Raw genomic sequence first — 23,093 nt, 5'->3', positions numbered from 1 at the left:
TTAAAGTTCTCAGGAAGGTGTTGGAAAATAAGGTTTTTTTTTTTGTTTTTTGTTTTTTGTTTTTTTCCCTGAAAGACCAGAGAAAATGGAGTAATTCCTTGTGGAATGATACACTCCTTTGGGGAAGCCTTAATCATGATTTGGTTTTGTGTCTGTATTTCTCTTCCATTCATCCCTCCTTCTTCATATTGTGATGACGTTCTTTTAATATAATTAATGAGAGACATCAATTCAAAAGAGAAGGCAAGGAGTTCAATTGTTTAAGCAGTGGAGACATCTCCCATGACTACTTCTCTTTTCTTAACCTTATGCACTGTTGTTACTAATCATTGGTTTTTTGAGAACTCAGATCTTGGTTGATTAGTCTTCTAAAGTCTTGCATAGAGAAAAAGAAAAGGTATCAATATCTTAAAGGAAACAAAGTAATAACAATAACCGTCCCACTTTGGAGTTGTTTTCTTGTCATCTTCCACCAGCTTGGGCTTCCAAACAGGATGGAACTCCTTGCTTTCTGCCTTATGTATCTGCATGGGGTTTGTATTAGTATGATAAAGATATCTAAGATGCAGATTAAAAATTGAAAAGGATATTGGATTTTAAAACTTGAACATATTGCAGATATATAGAGTTACTATCTTTACCCACATGCATTCCATCACAATCTATTCCTTTCTGGTCATGTGGAATGTATCTGTGGCCTGCTGGCGATGAACCATTGCAGCATGGAAGATCTATATTGAAAGCAAAAATGCATGACAAGAACACGTATCTTAATATAATTTTTAATGCATTTATTTGTTATTCATGTATGGAACCCCCAGCATCATGTATCAGAAACACGATGTGCAATTTCTTCTTTTTTTCCTCTCTCTTTCTCTCCTACGCTCCTGTATGTGTGGTGTGTGTACATACTTTAAACATGATGTGTGTATACACATACACATATTTGTATTGACCTATTTTATAACTGTTGGGTTTTCTTTGTTTTCCATGTGGCATTAATAATTTACTTCTAGGCTGGGCGTGGTGGCTCATGCCTATAATCCCAGCACTTTGAGGGGCTGAGACAGAAGGATTGCTTGAACCCAGGAGTTCTAGACCAGTCTGGGCAACAAAGTGAGACCCCATCTCTACAAAAAAATTAAAAATTCAGGCGAGTGTGATAGCGCAATGCCTGTAGTCCCAGCTACTTGGGAGGCTAAAGTGGGAGGATTGCTTGAGCCCAGGAGTTCGTGGCTGCAGTGAGTTATGATTGCACCATTGCACTCCTGCCTGGGCAACAGCAAGACCCTGTTTTTAAATAAATGAATAAATATAATAACAATAATTACTCCTAGTTTTTTTCCTCTTTGTAATAATATTAGGTGTATAGAAATATGGGATTCAAACTCAAGAAGTTGAGAAAACAGAAATCACATACTTTACATTTTAGAACACCTGGAATCCCCTGGGCTTTTAGAGTTTTGGAGTTGTAATTTAGAAGCAGATAAAGCAAAGGACTACCCATGGCTGAACAGTCAGCATTGTGAGTGAGAATGGCCTGAGGTCGCGCCAGATAGTCTGGTCAGTGTAGCAAGTTTGAAGCAGGCTGGGGTCTCCTGGAGATGGGCCTCTGTTAGGGCAGTGGCTGGGTGGCAGGGGGACGGGAAATGATACTAAAGGGGTTTGCCACCAGCTTGGGTGGAAGCTGGTAAAATGAGAAAGCTGGTGTGTTTCCCACCTGGTGTTTTAAAGCATATCCAAGGTAGACACAGTGCTTGGTCCTCTAGAATGCTACTTGGAGCTGTTCTCCTGTAATTCCTGCCATTGTAGGGACTAGACATATTTGGGACACCTAGGAGTGGTAGTCTGCCCTGAGCAGCTTGCTATCATAAGCCATTGAGGACAGTTCTAAGAAGGGTGTAGTATTTGGCATATTAAAAAGATCCATATGCTTTCTAAAAGGTGTAAGAGGAAGCAGCTTGGGAGGAAAGAATGACAGGAAACTTTTGTTGCAAAGGGTGTGTGTTTAAGTTCATTCATATCATAGAATGGGATGTATAGGTAGTATCAATTTTTACATATTGTGTGGGTTTCAAAAGCTACATTTGTATGTTGAAAAAGGGTTATTTTAAAAATGTTGATGTAGATGATGCTATGTACCTTTATATATTGGCGTCTTTGTTAGGAAGAGGAAAGTTATTTTATTAAGTAAAATTGCTGCTTTTAGAGAGTATCTGCTTTTATTTTTAGTTTTTCTTGGTCATGTTTGAGGGGTCTGATAGCATTAATGGGCTTTACCCCACATGGAGCTTTGAGCTTATTGTAGCACTGCACACTGATCCCAGGTCAGTGTGATGCGTGAAATCAATTTATTTGAATCTCTTTGCCTCTATAGGAATTTGGCAGCATGCCAGTTGTTTTCATTTAATGTTCTTTGTGTTGAACACAGACAAGCAGGCATGCTTTTGTATTCTTCTCTCTTTTGGTCTGTGTCTCTTTCAGCCAATATTTTACTCTATGGATTTTGAGATGAAAGAAGAAGATATTATTTATATGATTCTAATCATTGTTTAATTATATATATTCATGTATAAATATACCAATTTATTATCTTTTAAAAGATATGTTTGATATTGCTGAGTTTTAATGGAGACTTTGCACACACGAAATATTTTAGAGCTTTGTTTAAATAAAATTTTTGATGAAACATAATAAACCAGATCGTAGATGGTATTTGCTTACATTAATTACCACTATCAAAATTTAAAATAACAATGTTAATTACATAACACAACAAATGTTTAATTTGTAAACTGGACTATCAAAATTATTTCTTGGTGAGCCTTCTTTGAATTTGAAGATTTACACTTTAATCAAGCGTGTTAAAAATTATAATTATTTGAGTATAATTTTCTTTGATCCATCTTGATTAAGAGACCAGCATTTTACATAGATTTGGTATATATGAATTTCTATGAAGTTCCTGCTATTAGGGTAGTTTTTTGTTTTTTAAAATTTGGAGGGTAATGACTGGGAATAGCATAGAGATTTTTGTGACAAATAAAATCAGACCTTTCTCTGGATGTTTTTGTAGGCAGGACTTGTTTCTGGGTCAGCTTTAGGAAGAGGTGGAGAAGGAAATGAGAGAGAGTGAGAGGAGAATGTTCTGTTGATGCTCCGGGCAGTTCTTGCGGAAGTTGATATGCAGAACCATGGAGCCGCAGCTTCGGGGTCAGGCTCATACCCAGCAGCCCTGCTTCCTTGTTTAATTACCTGAAGAGCAAAACAGTCAGGCTGGGAGTGTGTGAAAACCCCAGTATCTCTCACAGCCGCCTGGCGCTCTGACATCCTGCAAGGCCAGCCCTGTCTGTCCGCCAGCGTCAGGCTGGCTCAAACCCTAGGTTCCTTTCTTTCGGGAGGCATTGTGTGGAAAAGGGTTTGGTCAGGAATTTGAGGTTCCTGCCAATGCTGTGTCCCCTGCTCTCCCCTTTTGGACCATACTGACAGACATGCTTGATTAAAAAAAAAAAAGATCTAAGAATTTGGCTTTATTTTATACTTCTGGCCTTGCTATGAAACAATCTGTTTCAGCAGCAACAGACGTTAACCAGTAGAGGGCTGGCCTTAGTTTGTTGGGTTCTTATTTTCTGAGTTCCCATTATATAGTGTCCTATGTGTGTTGCTCTTTTCCGGTCAGACTCATTAGTAGTCTGGTGTGGAGCTAGTAGTTCAGAGATTGCTTTTATGAGGTGGTTTTGGAATCTTAATCTGCCCATGAAAATAGAATAGTCCACTTTTTTAAAAAGGTGATAAAACTTTTATACTTGGATGTTTTTTCCTTTTCTTGGAATTGGAATATGGTCTTTGACATTTGCTGTGGGAAGGGCCACACTCTTTGACAAAGCTGGGGGTGGTGAGAAATAATATTTGCACAGTAATGCGTGGCCAATTTGGGGGTAACATGGGATAAATATTCTGAGAAGTGCTTGGAGATGGAGCCATTTGGGAGATCCCATGTATATAAGAGGATTTTTATCTTACCAAGAAGAAATCCAGCAGGTTCTCTGTCCACACTGTGGGCTGATGAAATGTCTTTGCTGTGGGTTGGGGAACAAAGGTGGTGGTGATGGTGTTTCCTGCAAAGGGAGGGGAAACTGTGACTACATGTGCAGTGATTTGGTTTTTCCAACTACTTCATTAGGATTCTGTCATGCAGACTGAAGGGCATTTACCCTTTAGATGCACATATGTGCCTCCCATTAATGTTAATAGGAGTTATGGGCATGTAAAGAGAGCAGTATATACCTATGCCTAGTGCATAAGCACAGCTCCAGGGAATTTATTCTGTCCTTTGCAAATAATAAAGAGATTGGGCTTTGCAGGGAAGATTTTAGTGGGAATTATTCTAAAAACTTGTTTTTCATATCACATTTATGGAAGTAATGTCTATTTTATATATTTGTTTACCACTCCAGTAAAACATATATAATCATTTAAATAATTGCGTTAGCCTGGTGTGCCTTGTGATGGAGCTGGCATCATCGTGATCTATTATGCACAGCGTAAGTAGCTCTGCCGTAAGTGTTATGTGTATCCTCAGGCATGTGCGTGTTTGTTTATGTATCAGCCTGCTACATTTCTTTAAGAGTATTTCTCTTTTCAACATCAGTATAAATATGAAAAAAGAAAACATAAATATATTTTAAGCCACAGTCAATATTTCTAACTAGTGTTCTCCTCCTCCAACAAACTCTTGTCAGGTTTCTTTCAAACTCCAACTTTTTTGTAGTTCTGTCCACGTGGACTCTTCTTAAATGCAGGTAACATGAGTAACATTAGGACCATGTGTAGCATTATGCTTTGGCAGCAGAAAGTGTATAATGTTATAATGTGAGAAAAATGTGGAAGTCTTTGAAAACTGAATGGGGAGAATTGTGGCTTGCAGGTGGTGTCAGAAATGAAAGAATTTGGGTTTGGAGCCTTGAACTGAGGGTGATCAATAAGTGTGACCTGAAATGCAAGAAAAAAAATCTGTGGTAGAAGAGAATGGGAGGCAGTGAATTACTCTGGAAAGTGACGGAAAAACATATAAATAATTGTGGATTTGTGTCAATTTACCAATCGGAATGAACAAAGGACATTTAGGTATATTGGGTAAAAAGGTACAATAATACATAATTTTAATAAGATTTTGGTATATGCAATTAAGAAGCTATCAAAGCAAATATACTTTGCTGGGTATTATTTGAACAAATAGAGCAGTTTTGGAGTGAACATTTGTAGTATAATTTGTTGTAACTGAAATTCATTTTTGAGTAAGTTTGAATTGTTTACAAACGTGGCAGATTAGTATGTATGCATAGATTTTGATAATTTGCAATGTGGAGAGATAGAAGTGGAGAATTTGTTAGAGATGAAAGTCCTGTGAAAGAAAACATGATGAAAAAAATTCTGGGATTTTTTTTTATTGCTGTGTATTTGCTCCACCTGGTGGATTTTGTTGAAAGTGTTTTAATCCTTGTTAATGAAAAGAATACTCTTTAGACAATTTCTGTGAACTATAGGGGAATCTTTTGTTTTATTTTTGTTGCTGTGTAAAATAGTTTAATTCCTATCTAGGTTAAAACATTTACATGTCATTTGTTCAGTTCTTTCCATGTATCGAAAGTAACATTTTTAAAAATTCAAAATATAATACATGCTCATTTTAGAAGATTTGGGAAATATGGAAAAATAAAAAAATAGAGAATAAATATTGTATATAATTTCACCACCCACAACAATTGCATTATTTTTAAGAATAGATATTATCAGAAGAGAACCAGTTTGCTTTGAATTTATTTAAAATGTGGAATGTTAAATATTATGCCAAAGTATGATGATGATGGTGATGATTACTATAATTATTTTTGGACAAATACTATCCTTAGAATTCCCAGGCTCCAAAATAATGAATATAAATCAATGTGCATCAAGAATTGCTTTTATTAAGCTTCATGTCTACAGAAGGCAAAGGGAGTAGAGATTAAAGGTATCTCATGTATTCATAGGGTTGTACATAGCGGTGGTAAGATCTGTTGTTTGCTGGGCTTAACACAGATTGCTTTCTCTGGAAATCTTAAGGATTCAGTTGTGCTTTGATCATCTTATTGTTTTCCTTAGGTTATTCTTTTTTTCTCCTGCAGTCTCTCACAGCTCTGTAACAGAAGGTGAAGTTTTGAACACAGTGTCTCCATATGCAAGGGATTTGGAGACCTTTTTATTGTCTTTAAAATTGTCATTCATAGTCCTCATTAGCATTTATTGTTGCAAGCGTACAAGCAGAAAATGTGAAATTGGTATGTCATGAATAGCCCCACAGAGCTCTCGAGCCCTCCGATTTTGCCTGCAGTGTGGTGTGGGCTGGGCTTTGAGGGAAAGCTGTCCAGATGGCTGCCTGCACCAGAGCAGAGCTGCAGGTTTTTGTCTCTGGTGCTGAGAGGAGGGAAAGTTCATTGGAGCATACGCCATCACCCTTGCGTTTTAACAAAACTAACTCGCCATTAGTCAAGATGAGGAGGTGGTGACATTGAAACAAAGGTTTTCTATATAGTGTTACAGTCCTTGTCAAATGAATAAGAGATGGGTAGTTAGGATGTCTTCCATGTTATCTGAGTGATTTTTGTAGCTATACAAAATATGAGAAAACTGTAAAAGGTAACTTATTTGCAGATTTACATTGCAAATGTATAGTTTTTAGGAATTGTTTTTATGGGAAATGCTTTTACTTGAAAAAAACAAGAGTTAACCTAGCTAGTGTTCAGCCTTGTGGATTAATAAGGAAGTGTTTTACTTAAAAATTAAAAAAATAATTTAACCTCTTGTTAGTGCCTGTGTAGGCATCTATCTTTAACTGTATTATTATAGTATGTTTAAAATTCATGTTAAATAGCATAAAATTTAATCAGTGCAAGTGTTAAAAGCTGTTATAGCATTTCAAAAAATTTTAAAATATTACACATTGAAAATAAGTTGGTGGAAATGAACTACAATATATTGTCATATTTTAAAGGCATTGGCAGTATCAGAAACAATTTGTAATAATTATGAATATAGATTTTGTTTACTTTCAGTGTGATATTTTGTCTTAAACAGACTTCATTTTTGTACACATACACATAAATGCACACACAACTTAAATGTACTAATGCACATCGTTTTATTCATGTATAAGAGGACATTGTACTTCAACCAGAGTTAAAAGTCAAATATATTGCTTGAAAAACTGTCAGAATGATATCACTAATATTTTATTCTGTAGACATTGAAGATGGAAAAAAGAATATCAGAGAGACTATTTGGCTTATCAGTTTAGGAAGTCATTTAAAATATTTTAACATTGGAATCTTCAAAGTACAGTTATAGAGTCCATTATTAACTCACTTTAACTGATGGAGATGCAAAAATCAAAGTGACCTGAGTCCGTGAGTTTGACATAAGTCATAGGTGAAGGCTAGGGGTTGTGACTTCTAGCTCTCAGCCTGCCATTTGCCCTGGTCGATGAGGATTTCTTAACAGACCTACGGCATGTCCTCCATGGGCCACTGTGTTCTATAGTGCTTTGGCTGACTAGTTGCAAGTGATTTAGGCAGTAAAGCTTTTCTGCCTCTGTAATGTCTGTATAATCACCTATTAAGACAGGTTTCCTCTATCCAGCATGTTTTCTTTTACTTTACTCCATCTCATTACTAGCACTTAGACTCTCTTAGACAGCCCTAAATAACCCTTTGACCCCATGATGTTTATACACCCTTCAAATTCTTAAGATGGCAATCATGTCTCCTGTTCTTTTGTCATCTAAGCAGAGTTCTTGGGGGTTCTTCTGTGGGCTGGCTGAAAGTTGAGGAGGTGCAAATGCTTGCCAATCATTTCCCCCAAAGGAAATATTTGGGGGAATAGCGTAAATGTGTTTAGTTGTTTACAACAGACATTTATATAAGGGAGCTAAAATGACAGATAACCTCTTAACCTTGATGGAATACTTCAATGAACTTTTTCACTTAGTTTTTTCTTTTTCCCCACCTCTGTCTCACTTATTTCTTGTGCTTGGCTGTATTTTACATTGTAGCCTAACTAAAACAAACCATTTGTGTTTTTTTGCAGACAAAGTATAATTGGATTTATCTTTGTCAGGGGACAATCTATTATGGCTTTTATTTAATACAGTTTCAGATGGCTTTCGGTGGCAGAAACAAATTAATGTACATTTTTATTAGGTGTTGTATCTATTTAATTGACTGTCAAAGTGATGAGAAGTTAGGAAATCATCCAAAAGAGAGGTCCATCTCCCTTAGCCCAACAACTCACACATTAGGTAGGTTTGCCTTGTCAGTGGGATGCCTTTAGAAAACACTAATAGCTTCCAGCTGGGTGGAAAATCAAAACCTTTGGGGTCTGACAAAACTAGCAGATTTGAATTTGAAAGCAGAGCTAATGCCTCCATTTTATTTTTTACCACTCGCCCATAAAACATTATTTTCCAATATGTCAGCCTCATTTGGTGGCCAGTGGTCTGAAATTGAAAGTGGGACAAGCAAGCGGAGAAATCTGGACATTAGTGAGTCCGCCCTTTCAAGCTGGTGTGCCACTTTGTGGAAGGGTCTCCTCTAAGAGCAGGGGGGTCTTAATGACCATTCATCAATGCTCGTTGGGTGATCATTGAGTGCCTTCTCATTCAGTTTATCAAGTCTTGCACATAAAAAGTCAGAATAAGCCTTATTCAGCTTTGTTAAAGCCAACTAGGAGTAAAATGCTCCATTTGAACCCATTTTGCCCTTGTTTTTTCACTTTGTTAATGCAGCCCTGCTTAAATGAGTGCCTTTATTGGGTCGGTTAGAATATCTGAAACTATTAATTCTCTTGTATTGAATAGCTGGTGGCAGGCCAGAGCAGATGGGGTAGGAAAGTATTTGGTTGGGTGTATTGCTTTCAATTAGGATCAATGAGGTTTCAGCTCCTTTGAATTAACTCACTTAATACCCACTGTGTGAAGTCACAGTGTATCACAACAGCCTGCTAGAAGCCCAGAGGAAAGTTGAGAAGACCTGTGGAAAGGCTTTAACTCAAATTCTCCCTTTACCAGTGTAGAGAGCTTTCTTGAACTGCAGACCATGTCAGTAGACTGCTAGTCCCTATTGCTAAGTCATGTTTGAACAAAGGAAAAATTTGTATTTAATGGAAGTTTTGTTGTGAACATAAGTGAAAAATACCTTGGAATAATATGGTACCATAATGTCTTTCTAATGAATGATCTAAAGTTGTCAGAAAACAACTTACGTATTTGCTTTTCTGGGAGCCCAGCATTTTGTTGTTGATTAAACTTACTGGTTTGGAAAGTGTTGATTTAGATGACTCTTTCTAAAAAATTGCCGTTAAAATCGGCTGTGTTCTTAATTCAGTGACACACATTAACTGATGAGGTTCTCCTGAGGAAGTACTTAATTGGTAAGGTATTCTTTGTTATTAATTGGGATATATTTTAGTTTTATAAAATATGTTTCCTTATGACAGTGTTTTGTACTGGAGAAAACTTTTGCAATATATATTGTTTTTTCTCCATTCACTTGCATAAATGCATTCATCACGTTATTGATTGTCTGTTTTTATTATACAATTTGGATGTTAGAGATCTTGGCTCCATATCCTCCTTTTTTTTTTTTTTTTGTTTTATGAACGGAAAGTTATTTCTGTCTAAGTAACTGTGTAGAACTACGTATCCAGGTTTCCCTATTCAGGGAGAACTGCCAAATGGGGTTCTGCTTTTCTTGCCTCCATGGATTAAAGAATAAGAGGAGGAAACTGGTTCCTTGAGAAAATGCTGAACTAGTCTCAGATGCACACACATTCAGCTAGGCCCCTCTGCAATCAGACTTCTAGGTGAGAATCTCCAGGGATCCAGGTTTTGTTGACGTGGATCAATTTAAAGTGGCAATTACTGTAGTCAGATAACAGCTTAAAAAGCCTTTTTACACATAGAAAAGATACATAATCACACAGCATATGGAAGTTCAATTTTCTGAGCTGCGGTTTAGGGACTTGCAGTGTACCGATATTAAGACCCCATTTTAAAACCAGATATCATCCAGTTTTCTCAAAAGTGTATTGCATTTTGTCATATGATTTTCTGTTTTAGAAGTGATTCACCATGCATATTGATGAAAGGTTGGGTTTCCCACTGTGAAAATGTTTTCTTTCTAACATAAGTATAGCACTAAAAAAAAAAAAGAAGAAAAATCAGTGGCATGTAGCATTAAGTGGCTTTTAAAAAATACTCTCTTAAAAAATGAAAATCTACTGATTTAGGATGCTGGATTCTATAAAGGCCCTTATAGCAGGACTTAATTGATTATCACACTCATGCCTGCTGTAAAGCTTTCTGTCATAAGAATGTTTGAGCTTGGTGCTTAACTGTACTGAAATCCATTACAGAGAACCTCATTACAAGTGACATCTAACTAAGATGAACAAAAAGATTGGCCTCATAAATAGGGTGCAGTATACTATTAGTGACAGAACAGAGTAATCATTATGAATTGTAGTCTTTTTACAAGTTGTCTCTGACAATGATGGATTTTTGAGGGGTTTGCTGGATAAAGCAGCCCTTCTTGGGTATAGTATTTAGGGGCTGTAGAAGTTCTTATTGATTGACACTGTTTATCAAAGAGAATATATTTTTAGTCTGTGCAGAGGGAGAGTGTGTGTGGGTATGCTTTGAAACAGGTTGTGTGCACTCTTGGGAAGAGGTGTAGGAAGATTGAGTAGGTAGAAGTCAGAGTTATTGCCTCTGTTTTCAGAATCTTTTGGAGATAGCAAGTAGTGTGGAAATCCATCTGACAAGGGCTAAAAGCATATGGAAAGTGTAGGGTAAGTAAAGGACATGTTGAGGACTGTGAAGGAATGGCAAGAGTTAACGGGAATGCTCCTGTCTATCATGTTCGTTGAGCTTGCAGGCTGATCAGAGGACCCTGAGTGGAATTGTTTCTGTGTTGATAGTGGATTGTGCATAAGTTGGAAAGGTAAAGCCTGAGGGATCTACCTCATCATGTGCCCTGTTGTTGAAACAAACACAGACCTAGGGAAGATTTGCAAGTGTAAAACTGAGGAAGAGTTTTAGGAGAGAACAGTATTTTCCTTCTCCCTGGCATTGTTGTGTGTTTAGAAAAGGCATGCAAGGCAGGCAGGCATATGTTTCTCCTATGAGGCAGGGATGTTTTACAAAGGACTAAAGAGGGACTGCTGAGAAGAAAATAGCCAGCTTTAGATAAAGCACTATAACAAAGGCTCCTAGTTTTATATATCATGGTGTCCATTAAAGCTTAATAGGGAAGAGTCCATTGAACCTGGCTGGGTATGTGTTATTCATGGGAAGGATAAACATTTAGGGGTGCGCGAAAAAAATCAGAAATCAGGAGGACATGATAGTTCAGCTTTTGAAAAGGCTTTACAATGAAGATTTTGTTTTTATCTCCCATGGATTTCTATGCAAGGTAGAGGAAAGGAAGCTGAAAATGTTTGGAGCAGATCAACCCAGGGATCCCAGGGGGTTAAAAGCACTCGAGTAAAATAAAAGTGGTCAGCTCTGCTTCTAAAAAGTGTTCTATTTTACACATACTACTGAGAAGCTGACAAAAGGAATGATTCTGATACTTTGTTCAGGATGATAAACTGGCACAATATACAAAGTCTTATAAAAATGTTTGTAGACTGTTTGGGATTTCCAGTTGAATAAACAAGCTTTGAGGTCTGTGCCAATTTTTTTTTTTAATATAGTTCCCAATTATGGCTGTGAAAATGAGAAGATGAAGGGAAGTCTTTTATTGTGAGCGGTGGTAGGGGGCCAGGTCTACAATTCTATCTTTTGGCAAAATAAGGGTTAACCTTGAACAGGATGGGGGTGGTGGTGAATAAATTATTCGGCATTTAGCTTATCATTCCGAATTTCACTTTTTGCTTTTTGGTGCTCTGAAACTTGCGGAGAGAGGTAGACTGCTAAGGGGAGGGTAGGGGTTGTGATACTTTGCACATACATCCCTGTCATTGTTCTGCCTGAAGAGACAGGGCTGGGTTCAAGGCCACATGTGCTCCTGTCATCCTCCACATTTCTGCTCCAAGTGCAATCCGGAGTGTCAGCTCTCCATCTGTCTCTGCCTGGCAGGCGCACGCGCCCAGCACCCTGCCTCCGGCGATGCCGCCCCAGCCCCTCTGATGGCCCTCCTCTCTGCTGCCACTCATTCCAGAACAGGAGGCATGAGCCCGGAACGCGCTTGCTTTTAGGAGACAGCCACTTTCTGTGTGGTACGCTGGATTCAAGGATGCCTGGTGAGTTAGCCCTGTTCTGTGTTCTCTCTGTTTTTCCAATGAAGAAAGCTTACTTTCTATTATGCATGGAAAATACCTTCTGCCCCACAGCGTATTGTATCTGATGTGGGCAGCAAGAGGCTGGGGGTGACAGAGGTGTGATTGGAAGGTAGCATAAAGAGAACATCAAGATCTGGATACATGGAGGGGTACAGGGTGTGGAGCCCTTGCTTTTGAAATTTGGGAGATGTGTTTTAAAGCCTGAGGAGGTCGTACAACCACAGATGTTTGCCGGAGCAATTTACTTGAGGGTTTTAGCTCAAGTAAGAAGTATTGTTTCTGTTGAAGATTTTGTGACTATCATCTGTAGTTGGTGTCCTGGAAATTTCATCTGTGGAGAGAGTTTTCAGGTTATGGCGGAATCCTGGAATAAGATCTCTTTAAAAAGCTGTTTATGTCAGAGAAAGTGAAGGAAGCTTTGAAACTACAAGGAATTTCAGTCTTGTCCTAAATCACAGCCCTTAGATGTCATCAGACAAATAATTGAAATGGTTAATTAAAATAAAAAGCCTGCTGAATTAGTGAAGCTGTTGTCCTGGAAATTTAGTGCATGTCAGTTTCCTCTGAAAAATATTATCTTTGGAGCCCAGAGTGTTTCTATGATTGTTGCCAGTGAAGGCTCTGCTTATGGAGAAGGCTGGCTGGGGGAAGGTTGTTTCGGCTGTTCTCAAAAACTGTCTAAATTGCCCTATGCTTAATTTGGAGTCTCCTATCTTCAGATAAAAAAGACAGGGCAGATAGAGATCCTCCAGCTGGCCAATTTGTGCGGAGTATTTGGGTAGGACAGGCAGAAGAGGCTGTGCTTGGTCACAGAGTTTGTACACCTCACAGATGGTGTTTTCAAACATTATCTGCCAGTTTTCTGCAGCCACAGTTGTGTGTAGGTATTGCCAGTTGTTTGAAGAATGTTTTTCCCTTTAGGATGTGTCTCATAGTCCATCCTAATCATTATTGATATATATGCAGAAAGGATGCGTTTGTGGCAGAATTGCACTTTTTCATTAGTAGACTAGTAATGTATGTAGCTGACTTATGGGGAAAATCAATTTACAAAAAGACAATGACTGAGGTCTTTGAAAGGTCATTTTAACTCTTTAAGCTTTCATCTTGATTTATATGCACCATGCAACTAAAGATGTAATGTGCCCTGGGTATATAATACAGAATCAATGTGAAAGTGCCTGCGTTTTTTATTTCACCAGAATATTGAGCACATTTATATGATTTTTATGTCATGATTCAAATCTTTTTATGCTGTTAATAAATGTGTTAAATGATCTGATTTATCAGCATTTTGAAGAGTCTATATGTTAATTTTGTAAAACAAAACCCCATAATAAACCAAAGCCATTTGTGAATTATAATAGGTAAAAGAGATTAGTTAGGACCCTTGCAAGTTCTAGCTAATTGCATTATTTTAAGCTTCCAAGCACCTTTATTTAAAAAGCATTGAGCTATATTTAGGGATTTAGGGTCATTGATAAGTTTGTTTTAGTGTTGTTGTTAATACATCTGGTTCTACAGCAGTAGCCTGAAGTGTGGGCATTGCTTCTCTCTCTGTCTCTCTCTCTCTCTCTCTCATCAACTGTGTTAGAAAACCTTGTACTTGGATACATAGAATATATTAACAGCTGTGACTATGAGCATGTGCCAGAATGGTGATACTTGAGCAGATTTGACACTTGGCTATTTTTGACACCCATCTGTACTTTTAAAATTCTACTATCGGATGGACTACCTCTAAATGTGTTTTTAGCTTATTTTAGTCCATACATATAGGCCCATTTTAATGGACAATTTAGCCATCTTGGGCAGGTTTTATATTTTTTATTAAGACATTATGTGTAGAAGATTAAAAGGTTGTATTCTATGCACTCTGATATCATCTACTGCTTAAAAAATCACTAATTTATGTATCCACACACACACACACACACACACACACACATATATTTGGTAGTTCAAGTATCAGAACTAATTCCTGGTTGTCTCAGACATGATGTAACAATTGTCATATCTAGGGCCTTTTTTTTTTTAAATAAAATTGAGGATCCTTGGAAACAGATGTGCACAAACTGATCTTATTCAGACATACCACCAATCTTTGGGGGTGGGTAAGTAAAAAAAGTCTTAGTTTAAGGGTTTCTAGAACTATTTTGGTTTTAAAAAACATGTTGTTAAAGCTGTTGAGAGCATATTGTTTCAAAATGAATTCCATAAAAGTCAAAAGAGGCTAAGCATGCTTTAAAGAAATAGATTATTTCAAAATTATTTAACTTATTATAAAGAAATACCATTTCACTACCTGTTACTTTTATAACAAGTAGATCCTTGTGTTTAAGAAAAGGAAAATGTTTTCTTATGAGAAGGCTGGGAGACCCTGGGCATTATATTGTTTCAGGAGGCAGTGACTCCAAGCTTTCTGAAGCACTTATATTTTTATGAATCTTTGTATAATATTATCAAAGAACATATGTTGACCTACAAAATGCTTTGAGGACTATTTCCTTAAAAGGACAATAAGTGAGCACAGTCCCTGTAGCCCAGAAATAGTGCTTTTTCTTTTAGAAGATGGCTAGTATTAGGTCAGACCACCCTTTCTCAATGGTCCTGCTCTCCAGATGTGCCTGGAACTTTTTTTTAAGTTCAAGTTTCCAAAAGAGAGAAAAAAAAGGTTTGTTTTCAAAATCTGGTTTTACTTAAGACATCTCCATCCTGGAGTGCATTTCATAAATTGCCCACATATTTTCCTTAGCAGAGAACTTAACTGGCTGTAATTTTTAACACATGGCCACATCATGTGATATTTTCAAAACACTTACACATAGCTTTAAGAAGGTCCCTGCAGAAATGATCCATCCTCTCACAGCCGGCCCATTTTTTAACAGCATATCTGCATTTTCCATTTAGTAGAGCTATATATTATTAGCTTACATTTTTGGGTAGTAAAACAGTGCATTGCTGATTGTAAAACATGGACTTTATTATCTGCTGAAAATTGATTTGGCATTTATAGCCACTGTGTACTAGACTATTTTTCTGTTTTTAACATCAATGCTTGCAAGCGATGATTTGTGTAAAAAAACAGAAATGAAATTGCCATGGACAGACAACTGTTAGTATCCCTAGTAACTGAACATTTGGATAATGCACTTGGTTATTTTTTTAATAGATGCATCTAAATGCTATTATGCAAGAATAAAAACACTCACAGCAGTCCATTCACTGACACTCTATTTTACTTTGCAAGTTGGTTTGCCATTGTATTAGGCTCTTTGCTGTATCAAACAAGCCTTGTGCCAACTATAGAAGAAAACTATGTAAGTTGTAAATACCCAATTATAAATGTAGATTGTGCAGCATTGCTTTTTTGTAGCAGACATGTAGACAATCCAGCTTCCCTTCAAACCCCGAAACTCTCTCCCTTTTTCTCTTTACATTATTTTCTGTTAATATTTGAGAGTACTTGGCCTTTTAGTTTTATGTGTGTAAAATGATATTTGGAAACTTTCACAGGCCATCTTCCTATGCAGTTAATGGTCTATTGAAAATGATAATTGTTTAATCTTTTTCTTGAAGGGGGTGATGGTTATGACATCTTAAGGTTTCATTAGACAACTACTTATTTTTATTTCTTAAAGTAAACATTTGCTTAGTAGACATTATATAGCCTAGAAGTGTTTATTAACTGTCTTATCACTACACTGTTAATGCATGCTTGCAAAGAAGATGCTGTAATTATAATTTTCTGAAAAGCCTTCTGAGCCGTCAGGGGAACAAATATATTTTAGAGCTTGAAGGTTTATCTTGTGAGCACTTTCAGTTTACAGATGTTGAAACTGAGACTCCTAGAGATTAAGGCACTTGTTCAGGTAGTTTATGAAAGTAAGATCTTCTGAGGACATTCTCTTTACTATGCTGTTTGTAAATCTCAAATGTACATTAAATCACGTTAGCATATTAGTATCAGTCTTACTTTGTTGTCTTTTATCTTCAGTCCTGGATTGCTCTCATCTTATGCTTTCTCCCCTCCCACTCTAGGATTGCAGAGGTACCTGGGAGAAAATTCTGTGACAGTAATCACTTGGCCTATGGCAAAAGTGTGCCTATTAAATTTATTTTATAATTGTTTGGGAATTAGGGAACCTGTATATAGTTAATTAAGAGAGTATTAAGCAGAACCAAAAATGTAAGGCTATGACAACAGAAAGTTGCTGTAATGAGGAAATTCGGTAGGTTGGTCAAAATGTGTCAGATACCAGATAACCATGATTGAGTCCCTCCACGCCCTCAAGAAATTTGGAGTTCTAGTGTTCCCAGCAGAGAAGTAAACAGGGCCTGAACATAGTAGAGCATGCAGGAGCCCAGAGGGGAGGTACTCACCTGGATTAGGAGTCAGGGATATAGGGGAAGGACGCACAAGGGGCTAAGCGAACGCCTATTGGAATGCCTTGCCTGTCTCCTTCTACTTGCTGCAGATTGGATCTCAGTTCATGTAACTTAGCATTTTTTTTTGGCTGGTTTTTCTTATCCTAAGGATAGGGCATTCATTTTGGTTTTTATTAGATTTTAATTTCTGTGTGTGGCAGTGGGTGTAGTATTTCTTGAAAGCTATTTCTTTGTGTACAGTTGCAGTTCTTTGGTAGCTAACCGTATCTAGAGGAATAAGTCATTAACTTAAATGACTCATAACTTGAGAACAATAGGATTTCACACCTGACCAAGAAGCAGGTTTATCGTGCTGGCTTTCTCCAACAGCTGTTTGCATTAATTAATATTAATGTAAATGTACTTTCTGAGAATGTCTAGCTTAATTATATTTTTCAACCCATAGAGTTCCAATCAAAGGAATCAGAAAATCCTCTTAATCTCAAAGGGAATATATAACCGCTGTCTCTGAACGGAATAAATCTCTGATAGTATACTAAGAGCAGCCTTTTATTGAAAGCCTATATATGCCAGGCCATGGGCTAGGCACTGTATATACTTTCTGATTTTCACTACAGCTTTGCAAATTGTTTCTGTTACCATGTGATCTATTTGAAACCTGAAGATCAGATAAATTAAGCAGTTTGCCCAAGGACATAGGTAAAGTTAAATGGTAGAGATGGGATTCCCTGGACTTTGAATTCTTTTTTTTGTTTCCTTGTTTTATTTTTGAGAGGGGTCTGGTATGTTGTGACTTGATGATAGGATCTTTGTAATGAAGTCTGGATGGAACATTTAAAGAGGAATGTTTGAAACTGAATCTGAATTATAGTAGCAAAGAAGGTAGAGTTCTTTTTGCTGAAAAATAAAAACAGAAAACTCATTAGCCTTCATCATCAAGAATGATCCTGGATAAAACAGGTTAGCATGCTGGTTATTTCTCTGTGTGTTACTCTTCCTCTTGGAAGAGAACAATGGAAATAATAGGCATCAGGAGACTTAATGTCATTATTTTGAAAAGCCTAATAGAAATCATAGGGCACATGAAGATACAGGAACAGAAAAGAAATCATAAATTTACTCCCTGACAAAGCTATACAGATTAACTGAAATACCACCTTTCTTGACTTTTGGAATGTGGTCATCCTGGCTATCTTTTGTTATTCGGAAGGTCAGATGGATGGTTTTCTGTGTTTTGGATTAGTAGAAAATTGAACAGCAAATAATATATTCAACGGCTTGGCAGACACAATTGTTAAAAATTGTGTAGCTTAAAAAAAACATGTTTTTTGGTGGTGAGACTGCTGGGTACCCATTGCTCTGCCCCCAGGAGCTCCTAGAAAAGTAGGCACAGTGTTACCAGTAGATGAGTACATTCTTAAGAAAGCAGCAATCTTTTCTGCCATCCCCCACCTCTTGCCAAGAAAAAAAAAAAAAAAAAAGCAGTTGATTTTTAAAATTGTGGGATGCTTTCTCTAGAAGGCTTGATTTTGTTTTCCTCATTTCCCTTTTAAAGACTAAGTGATAAGTGTAGTCTGGCTCACTTTATTAGAGGGATTCTTTTAATTTTATGTGGTTTATTAACATTATACAGAGTACTCGACGCTCATGGAAGAAAATAATTTTAAGAGTACCTGTGAGAACATGATACTGGGAAGAGTTTCACTTTAAGAGCTATGTAGTCAGCTAGGTGAAATGCTTTTTAGGAAGAAGGGATGTAGGAGGGTGTCTTTATCATGTGTTTATGATTTTAACAAGAGTCTTAAAGAGTTTGACAAAATAAACTGAGCATTTTTCACAATCTGGGATGATTTTGATGGGAGTGCTAACTTTAAAAAAGACAGTTGCTGTGCTTCTGAGAGTCTCGCATTTTATGTTTGAACTTTCCCTGATTTAACTTCACCACCATCCTCAGGACTTGTTTGCTTTAATGATTCTCAGGTTATTAGGAGGAAAATACATAGTAAAATTTGAGGGTACTGAGGTAACAATTTATATATTCCTGCATTTGAAATGCTTAAATATGTCCTGATGAGGATAAGACAGGAAGGAAGAAAGGCTGTGATCCTGACATTTACTCTGTGAAATGGACATTGTTTCTTAGTTATTATAGTTGTATCTGAACCTATATGCTTAGCAGTTACAGTAACACTTCGTTTGAAGGGCGTGTTAACATTTATTTTCTTTCTTTTTGCTTTAACATTATATTTGAGTAGCCTACAGACAAAATACATAGAGGGAATCAAAACAAATATTTTTGTCTATAGAAAACACTTGTTAAACTTTGTATTCAATATTTATTTTCTTCTGACTTCCTAGAATATTCCAAATACGTAGCTGATTTATAAAATATAGAAAGTGATAGAAGTCAGAGGCAAAACCCAACTTTTTAGTTATCCAGGCATTCTTTGTATACCAGTGTTTGCTTGCTAAACATAAAGTGGAAGCCAGGCGTGGTGGCACGTGCCTGTAACCTAGCTGCTCTGGAGGAGGATCGCTTGCATCTAGAACTTCAAGTTTGCAGTGAACTATGATCGCCCCACGGCACTCCAGCCTGGGCAGCACAGTGAAACCCTGTCTCAAAAAAAAAAAAAAAAAAAAAAAAAAATTAGTACAAACACAAAGTGCCTCCCAAAGTTGGTAAGTGTAGGCATGACTAGGTTTTCAAAACCTTTTCTATTTTGTACAATTTAGGAATTTTTCTAAAGAACATCTTTGAAAGGAAGAGTTACCTGTTGTTGACATTGTTTAACTACTTACTACATAGAGGCCATTTGGTTTTTTATCTTTATCTGTATTTTGATCATATTTTCTGAGTGTAAAACATTTGGTACCATGTCATTGTGAAGTTAATAAACTTTTTCCTGAAAGCTCTTGGAGAATTGAATCATTTTGTAGTGTTTCTCGAAAGCAAGATTATCTCTTTAAGCCATAGTTACTTTTCATTCACTTGTTTAAAATTGTTGAATTTACTAATCATTTTGAGTGATTATGGTTTTCGTACAAGCTGATCAGTTAGTGCTGAACGTATTTTTTTATTTTTTAAATTTGTTTATTTTTTGAGATGGAGTCTCGCTCTGTCACCAGGCTGGAGTGCAGTGGCTCAATCTCGGCTCACTGCAGTCTCCACCTCCCGGGTTCAAGCAATTCCCCTGCTTCAGCCTCCCGAGTAGCTGGGGCTAAAGGTGAGTGCCACCACACCCAGCTAATATATGTAAATATTTTTTTTTGTATTTTAATAGAGACGGGATTTCACCATGTTGGCCAGGATGGTCTCAATCTCCTGATCTCGTGATCCACCCACCTCTGTCTCCCAAAGTGCTGGGATTACAGGCATGAGCCACCACACCTGGCCCTGTGCTGCATGTATTTTATCTTTAGCTTTGTGACTTGGGTTTATATTATGAGCAATTAATATATTATATTTTATGAGGCCATCTATCAAAAACACAGAGAATCGAGAATGTCAATGCCTGAGTGTGAATCAGTACTCTTCCATTTAGTGTTGTGACTGTGAACATGTCAGTTTACAGTCTGCCAGAGTTTCACTCTCTGTGTTTTAAAAGTAGAAACAGTTATTCTGTCTTGCTAACTTTCACAGGATGGCAATAGTGATAGTAGATAAGCTGTGTACCTGTATAAAGAGGTTATTAAAGGTAGATGGTGATGCTCTCTGGAGTTAAAAAATAGGGGACGGTGTTTAACCCTACACAAAACAGTGCCAAGTGTTGTGCTTGATGCATGTTGTCTAGGTTAGATGAGATTTTCTGAGTTTTGCCTACACTTGATAGGATTTTCTGTCTCATCTTTGTGTCAGCTGTTTACCCCTTCTCTATCAGTGTGCCACCCTTTTACACATCTCAGTCATTTGTGAATGTGGAAACCAGATAACCAAACTTAGAATGGGTGATCACATAATACGGCACATGCTTAAGTGAGAGCCTGAAAAGCCTGTCTTGTTTTTTGTTTTGTTTTGTTTTTTCAGGTACTAATAAATATCACTTTTAATTTGTGGCATCAATTTACATCACTGAGTCTATACCCCAGTTCTTCCCCACCCCACCCGTACTGATTTTCATGTTTCTTTGTAGGTGGTTTTGCTGGAAAGCTGAATTCTGCATAACCTTTTACTTCAGTTTTGTGTTATCCCAAGATACAGCTACTTTTCTTCACTGTTTAAAATAGACATTGTAAGCATCACCAACTTGCCTTGATAAAGTTGCCATTTACATTCAGATCTTGATTTTCTAGTTCTGATAATTCCATTCTAGGCTACCTGTGAGCCTGGCATAGAGTGGGAAATCAGCAAATATTTGCTTAATGAATAAGTGAGTGGAGGAGAGGTAGACTGAGACTCACGAAGATTTCAAAAGAAAGAAATATTACGCAAAGCGTGTTAATTAACAAGGGGAAAAATTAAGAAATGAATCTTACAAAAATGTTCAGCAAGTGGTCTTTACGAATGAGAATTTTCTTTCAGAGTTAAGGAAAACACATTTATTTTGTGGCCCACAACTTTATTGGTGGCTAGCTGCATGTTAGTTAAAATTGAATGTAGTTTATCGTGATTATACTTGCTAAAAATATAATGCAACCTACAACACTTAAAACTTTCTGGCATAATTACTAAAATTAGAAACAAAGGACTTTTGACAGTGTGTGTGATATTTTGGAAATGAACTCTCCCTCCGCCTGGGCATTTTTCTGTAGTTTGGCCATTTTTCATTCTCATTCTTGTCACCGAGTGGAAGATGGGTATAATGTTTCAGTCTCTCATCAGGTATACTGGGTAAGATTTTATCAAAAGAGAAATCTTAATGAAACATTTTTATCTTTTACATGATAAATTTAGCCGATAGTTTCTAGAGAAGTAACAATTTGATAGACAAGTAAAATTTATCTTAAAGACTCTGGAGTGATTGCTGGAATAATCCATTCTATATATAATATGTTTTCTTTAAAAATTTGAATGATTTTAATTGCTGCTCTCTTTAAATGTTTCTGCCCTTTTATCATTTTTTCAACACTTATGTTGGATCCTTTGAAAGGAATAGGGTAAGACTTTTGAGTTTTAGTATATCTTAAAAGAATAATCTTTGCTAATTTGGCAGATACTTTTTAAGCATTTCTCTTAATTCACGCATTATAAAAATTATTGGAAGGTCAGTTTAGCTTATCCATTGAGTTTCCTGACACAAGAATGTTGCCAATTTTCTCAACAGATTAAAGACTCTTCCAGGGTCAGTCAAGCACTTTGGAAGCATGGTACAGGATGGTGTAACCACATTCTCAGCATGGGGTCAAGGGGACCAACAGTGTCTGCTTCACCAGAGAACTTGTTGGAAACACAAATTCTCTGCCCCACCCCAAGCCTACTGAGTCAGAAGCTCTGGGGATAGACCCAGTCATCTGTGTTTGAACAAGTTTCTCAGAGGATTCTTAAGCATATTTAAGTGGGGAACCCACTTTTGTAAATTATATTTTTTGTGTCCTTTTATATTCTAGAGATAATGCCCCTTTTTGGTCATACATAAGCCAGGTTAGGTCCTAAAAGTATGGAAATCAGTATTGTTCATTTAATTTTATTTTTTCTTTTATTTCTGTGGACTTATGTAGAGAAATATGATTTATTTTAAATGATGTATTTTTAAAAATACTTGAGAGATTACAAATTATGTATTTGTTTAATTATGCCTTGGTTTCTGACAGTGTATTCAGATGCCCACACAGCTAAGTTGACTGAGAATCAAGAGAGGGTGCCTTTTGACTTAAATTCTGGTTTGTTGGTTTGTTTTCATAGTTACTTTTAAACACATGAGTCTATTTATGTGCACTGAGGTACCATTATTATGCCTTTGCCTCGTTTTGAGGCCACCTTCTGATTATTCATAATTTTTAGAGTTTACCCAATCCTCTTTATAGAATATTTAGGTAGACTTCAGTTTCACAGTAATATTGTTAGTCTTGGAAGTTTAGATATACAAAGATTTTCTTTTATTTTTCTCTGTTCAACATAAATAAGCATTCAGTATAATTAAAAAATATTTCATTGGTAGTGCCTCGAGAAGATTTATTTCTGATGTCTCCTGTATCTTCTGTTGTTCTCTTTTGTGCTTGGTAGGCCTTCAGTAAGTGTAGTCTGACACGCTTTGTGGCCTTTGCCTCCTGTGATAAAATAGATTGAAATGATTCCTGGCACCATCTGGTGAAGAGGAGCAGCCCTGGAGGACTGTGCTTTGAGAGAAAGTGACTGAATGCTAAGAAATGTGGAAGTCTAGGGACACAGG

At 36.9% G+C, this 23,093-nt stretch overlaps 1 protein-coding gene across 7 annotated transcripts in view; it reads left to right on the top strand.

Moving 5' to 3' along the window:
* The window catches only part of RUNX1T1 (RUNX1 partner transcriptional co-repressor 1), a 148,573-nt gene that overhangs the window by 28,457 nt on the left and 97,023 nt on the right, over positions 1–23,093 (top strand). Inside the window, exon 2 of one of the 7 annotated variants that reach the window (XM_038000301.2) lies at positions 12,176–12,339. The exons of the other annotated variants lie outside the window; for them this stretch is intronic. Coding sequence (XP_037856229.1) covers positions 12,333–12,339 — 7 coding nt within the window. The 5' untranslated portion in view covers positions 12,176–12,332. The remainder of the gene's footprint in view (positions 1–12,175; positions 12,340–23,093) is intronic. 7 annotated transcript variants of the gene reach the window in all.

The sequence above is a fragment of the Chlorocebus sabaeus genome, chromosome 8, assembly GCF_047675955.1.
Source record: "Chlorocebus sabaeus isolate Y175 chromosome 8, mChlSab1.0.hap1, whole genome shotgun sequence".
NCBI lineage: Eukaryota > Metazoa > Chordata > Mammalia > Primates > Cercopithecidae > Chlorocebus > Chlorocebus sabaeus.
The sequence above is the reverse complement of the archived record's forward strand: the minus strand, read 5'-3'. Positions and strand labels throughout refer to the sequence as shown.